Source organism: Branchiostoma belcheri, unplaced genomic scaffold, assembly GCF_001625305.1.
Source record: "Branchiostoma belcheri isolate BF01 breed outbred unplaced genomic scaffold, Haploidv18h27 scaffold40, whole genome shotgun sequence".
Classification (NCBI taxonomy): Eukaryota; Metazoa; Chordata; class Leptocardii; order Amphioxiformes; family Branchiostomatidae; genus Branchiostoma; species Branchiostoma belcheri.
Window position 1 is genome coordinate 1,503,014 of NW_017804021.1, and position 5,942 is coordinate 1,508,955.

The 5,942-nt window shown below is 41.0% G+C and overlaps 1 protein-coding gene across 1 annotated transcript; it reads left to right on the forward strand.

The window, feature by feature from the left end:
• The first annotated feature begins 805 nt into the window (after positions 1-805).
• On the forward strand, positions 806-5,851 carry LOC109477555 (kelch-like protein 24). The gene is made up of 5 exons (XM_019778877.1): positions 806-1,080; positions 1,698-1,958; positions 2,290-2,429; positions 2,993-3,193; positions 3,771-5,851. The coding sequence occupies exons 1-5, from the start codon at positions 826-828 to the stop codon at positions 4,609-4,611; spliced, it is 1,698 nt and encodes a 565-aa protein (XP_019634436.1). The 5' UTR covers positions 806-825; the 3' UTR covers positions 4,612-5,851.
• The last annotated feature ends 91 nt before the right edge of the window (positions 5,852-5,942 follow it).

Below are 5,942 nucleotides of genomic sequence, written 5' to 3' on the forward strand. Positions count from 1 at the left end.
GATAAAGATTGACAGGTCAAGGAAGGAAATCGACCAGAATTTAGACTTTTAAACTTTAAAGCCCGAGACCAAACTCTTCCCATTGGGTTACAAAGTTGAAATTGGGTGCAAACAATGCGTAAGAAGTCGGTTTCTATGAATCGGTTTTCAGAAAAACTACTTTATCCCCGTATATCTAGCTATTGGTAGATAAAGTCATACCTACCCCCTAGATTTCTACCAAAATGGACTATATTTCTAAATATTTTCAAATCTAAGCTATATTCTTCTTTTCTGGAAACCGATTCCTATAAAGTGCATATCTCTCCACATTCTCTGAAAGTTTTGTATTACAATTCTGAGCGGAAGGGTTTGGTCTAGGCCGATTTTATATAGTCACAATGATCTAATATTATTATTATTTATGGTACAATTATGCAGATTTTCGAAGGAAGAAGTAGTTATTTAGAATCAGTGGTATTTCATCTAAGTTACTTTCAAATTTGAAGTTGATTGGTCGCGCCAAACTTGAGATACATGCGATTTCACGGGTAGCTCTGTATCACCCCCATTTTAGTCCAAAGCGCGTCTTAGGTACACGGAGTTGGCTTTATTTTTAAGTTTAGTTTATTTTATTTAATACTAGTTCAGAAAAGTTCAGAAAAGTGGTCATTAGTTGCCTGTATCTCACTAGCTGAAGCAGAACACATTTTTTTACTTCTATGTTTCCCTTTTGCGAAGTTTTACATAACAAGACGTCGTTGATCATATCGTCATCATCACCCTCTTCCAACGGTCCGCTCCAGCAGGTCGGGTCGACCTCAGCCCTTCATCATCATCATCAACATGGCTGCCGCAGACCAAGAAACCCACGCCAGGCCGGTCCGTCCTCGTTCCTACAAAAACAAGAGCCATCAGCGCGGGTTTCTTGGAGCTGTGGGTGACTTACAGAAGGACGGGGTACTGCAGGATGTCGTTCTTGAAGTCGAGGGCCGGCGGTTTCCCTGCCATCGGCTTGTTCTATCCGCGACCAGCCCCTACTTCAGAGCCATGTTTACAAGCGACATGGCGGAAAGTCGACAGGAAACGGTGCTTTTACAAGTGAGTTGGTGCGAGGTTCAAAACCTCCTTGATTACGTTTAGAGGGTTAGTAATTCAAAAACAAAACGGGGAACTTGGTACGAGGCTACGTATCATATAGAACCCGTAAAGAAATTGCCACTCAGTTTTGTGCTTGGGCGTCTTTCCGACCCCCTACCGCGCAAAAGGCCATGTTGATTTGATTAAAATGGATGACATTTATAATATTATATGTGGGAATCCCCAAACTCATGCAAGCGTGCGAATAAAAAAGTGTGGCAAAAAAGTTGCCTTCATTGTGAAAATACGTATTTTTGCAACTTACGGCATATATAAATTTTGCTCAAGCAGGTCTCCCATATATTCATCACATCAACATGATGATAAAATGTGCTTGTTCCTGCACTTTTTCTTTTTTTACTTTTATAAAAGTTTTAAAAACTTTTGGTATGATTACTAGTATTCTTCATTTTTGAGGCGATCAGTAAATATAATGTTACATGTACAGTATACAATATACTGTACATGAACACATTGTGGAATTTAATGAGCATATTGCATAACACATTCCTAAAAGTGATATATAACGTTCGTAGAACTTAGAAGTTTGACCATCGTGACATGATATTGGCCTGCAGGGTTTGGATGCAGATGTGTTAAAGGAGATCCTGAGTTACATTTACTCGGGAACCCTCCATGTGTCCCTGGACAGTGTGCAGCACATGTACCATGCAGCTGACCTCCTGCAGCTGGACTATGTGAGAGACTCCTGCAGCAGCTACATGACCAGGAATGTGGAGCGGTCCAACTGTGTGGACCTGTACAAGTTTGCTGATGTCTTCTCTGTGAAGATTGTCATGAAAGCTTGTCTGCAGTCAATTGCCAGGAACTTTACTGAGGTTTGTCTCCATTGGTGACCATGTATCTTATTTATGTTGCTTGATGATAATAAAACCTTTCAGTAGAAATAACTGATGTTATTAAAGAGTCACTGTGGGAAAATTTGTTAAACAGTTTTGTGTTTGGGAATGCATAGGTCTATAAGCAGCAACACCTGTGCTGTGCAATGTGAACCAGTCAGAATTGTCCTGATCATAGAGTAAGACTGTCACTGAAACTTTGGCTGAATAAAACACTTGGTTGTGTAAAAAAAGAGTCCGTTTATTCAGAACAAAGAGTATTAGAAAGAAAAGACTGAACATTCTGTTCAAAGTTAATTGTATTTCACAGATTGCCTCCAGTGAGGAGTTCTGCAGCCTGAGTGTGAATCAGCTGACTGAGATCCTCAGCCATGAAGAGCTGGATGTTGAGGAGGAGACAGCAGTGTGGGAGGCTGTGGTGAGATGGGTGCAGCACAACAAGGAGGACAGGTGGGCAGCAGTGTTCTATCAGGGCATGTTGTAAATCTCTTTATATTTGTGGTAGCAACATTTCACGGTCTGAGAAAAATTGAGTCATGTTCACAGTAGCAAAAGTTTGCTGTCTGAGAAGAATGGACATGTTAGTTTTCAGAACCACCGGTATATGTTTGTGGTGGTGGCAGGTGCAGCAAAGAGAAAGGTGGTGGTATAGAAGTGACCACGAAAAAAATCGTGATTTACAGTTTATTGTATTTGTAACTTGATATAAACACAAGAATGCACACACCAGTTCTTCTGCACCCTAGGGTCCGATCCCAATTTTGTTGATGGATTTTTGGGTGAAAATAATGTTTTTGTCTGTTAATTTCACTAAAACTAAAATGGTTGAAGAAACAAACCTCAGTTGGTCTTGTAGCTGAAGGGATTTTGCTTCTGAATTATCTTCTGCCAGGGTATTCCCTTGAATGGAAACCTGAAATAAACTGGGCTGTGCTCCAATACTGTAATTCATCAAAAAGATACAGAATGTACCAGGAAACCAGCTGACTCCTCCCTTACCCTGTACCCTACAGACTGCAGCACCTACCCATCATCCTCCCTCACATCCGCTTCAACCTGCTGACTCCGTACAACATGGTGACCATCCTAGACCACCCCCTGGTCAGAGAGGATCCTGGGAGATCGGCCATCAGGAATGTGGTAAAGGAGGCGTCCAACCAGAAGAGGAGGTTGGGGACGGACACACTGGAAATGGCTCTACTTTTCCCTGAACGGTACAGGGGCCTTTCCTTATTCATCAGCATCGTATTTTCCTGAATTCCCTCAAATCTGGAATGCTTTATTAAACCAGAACTGACAGATCTGTGCATCATTACTTTTGTCCTCCAGGTTATTGTTTTTATTGTTAAATATTAAGTTGTTTTTAGTTATTTCTTAGTTATCATTTCTTTGAGCTTCACAGCTATGGGATAGGGTTGGTACTACAGTATATAAAAAAGATACTTTGACATTGAAAATCCAGTTTTACTGACCTGAAATCGTTTTGGGTGCTTTTAAATGCCTGTGATCCTGCTTTCATGCTAGTATCCCTCTTCAGCATTGATATTTTGTGGAATCCAAGAACCAACATATTACATGGGTGAGGTCTGATCATTCTGTATCTGTATAGCCAGTATAACCACCCCGCTGTGTAACACATCAGGCACATGGCGCACCGATAGCTGGTTATTACATTGAATGACTTGCTACACCTAGCCTTTGCACATCTAACTGTAAATATTACTTAAAGCTATCTAGTGATTATGTTCTTGATGGCAGTGATCATTGATTCGTTAACATCTGCCTTTACAGCTCAACTGATGAGATGCTGTGGATAAACCCAGGAGAAGATAAGTACATCAAGTGTCAGTATGACCTATCTCCGCTTGCGGGCACTGTTACTCGTGATAACGACATCTACATCCTGGCTGAAGCGTCACAGCGTAATTGTGTCCTGTTCAAGTACAACCATGTCCAGAACACCTGGGAACGGATGTCTAAGGTACCAAGGGTGGTGGTGATAGACCCACACTATCCAGAAACAGACTACCTTCTGGAAATCGATGGTCACCTTTTTCACCTTCTCGTGACAAATTCAGCGGTGGTGTTTAAGAAATACAACCATCTCACAAACAAGTGGCACGACTGTTCAAGGCCTCCCCACGAGAGGCTCAGCACGACGGATGCAGTGGTGTCCTGCAATGATCGCATCTACATCTTCACGCAGACAGATGTACTTAGTTACGACCCAAGGGAAGACCAGTGGTGCAGGAAAGCTCCATCAGACTACATTCATCAAGTCTACAATGCTGTTGCCATGGGTACAGAGATCTTCTGCACTGATCTACTCTTTGAGAAGACATTGGTGTATGACACAGAGGCAGACAGCTGGTCAGAGCTTTCAGGGTGGCAGGACACAATTCATGGCATTGAAAACATCACTGTCTTTGTACTCAAGAACAAGCTGCATGCAGTGGTAGACAGCTGGGATGAGATAAACAAGATTCAACTGGTGTTTGTGTATGACTGGGATGAAGATGTCTGGACTGAGTTGGCTACTTTGCCTCGTACTAGTGGTAGGGATTGGGATATGTTTCGTCCTACGTTCCCTGTTGGTCGTATGTACCTACCACATCTGAATGCCAGCCAATAGTGCTGTTTACCTGATACCAATACCTGTACCTGTAGAAATTTTTAGGTACAGGTCTGGACCTGAACGTCTATTGGTAGTATACCTGTACCTCAGCAAAATTGAACACTAGTGGACACAATATTTTACAGGTAAAAGTTGTTTAGGTACACAGCTCTACCAGCCATGCACCAAATCCAGGGGCTCATGGAGAGAAACCACGTTTCAAACATGTCCAACAAACCAGAGATTTGGAACATTGTGGAATGTCTTTGTGGATTGGATTTACATTCTGTAGACTAAGAAGTCAATTTCCTTGTCAAAGTTGATTTATAGTTGAGTTATAGTTACTGTAGTTTCCATGGAATAGAGAGAAGGCACTGGTCACATTCAAATATTTGCCTCTCCAGACCAAAGGCCTAGCAAAATAAATGCTGTGTTTCGAGTTTCAGTCCTGAAGAAATAGGATCAGTAGGTAGGGGTTTTCTTTTCCATTATTTTCTGTATCTGTATAACCGGTATAACCGCCTTTCAGTGTAACACACCAGCTTCAGTGTAACACACAAGGTGCAGTGGCAGCTGGCTACATTACACCGATCGACTTGTTACACTAACCCTTGAACATCTAACTCTAGACATTGTTTAAAGCTATCTAATGAAAAAATGACTTTTTAGGTTTCAGCTAAAGTGATCTAACAAATAAAGTTTTTAGTGCATAGGGACTGTCTCAATTCAAGGACTCATCCACCTATTTGCTTGTGAAAAAATATTCCACCCAGTTTACTACAGAAAAAATTGCTTCTGAAAATATGTTAAATGGCATTTCAGAGGGTTTGAAATTCAGATGTCAGATCAAAAATTTTATATCCTTACCAGCGGTTGATAAACAATAAAGGCTAGGGTCAGCGGGCTTTTACTTGGGCCAGTTCACTCAGTTGGGAAACTGGAAACACAACATTTTTCCTACATGTTGACCTCAGCAGTCCTGTCATACAGTAGTTTAGTTTAGGCCACAGCAAGTAAATTTTATGGATGACATCCTCAGCAGACCCAATTCTTTATTTCCATACCAACATTACAGACATACTATATGGAATTATAATGTTACCTGGATGGTATTGGTATCGGCATTTTATATTATAAGCCTTGTTTTAAGAAATTATACCTGATATTGTGGTAGCCTGGCCTGACAGGCTTTTCCGTAAACCCTGTTGTTACTTTTTCTTAATCCTCAGAAAATGTATGTGACTTGATGAAATAAAAATCTTGTTCATATACAGGCTTCAATGTACTATATGCTGTATATATGTACTAAAATACATCAATCCCTCACTTTTCCATGGTTGTACTATGTG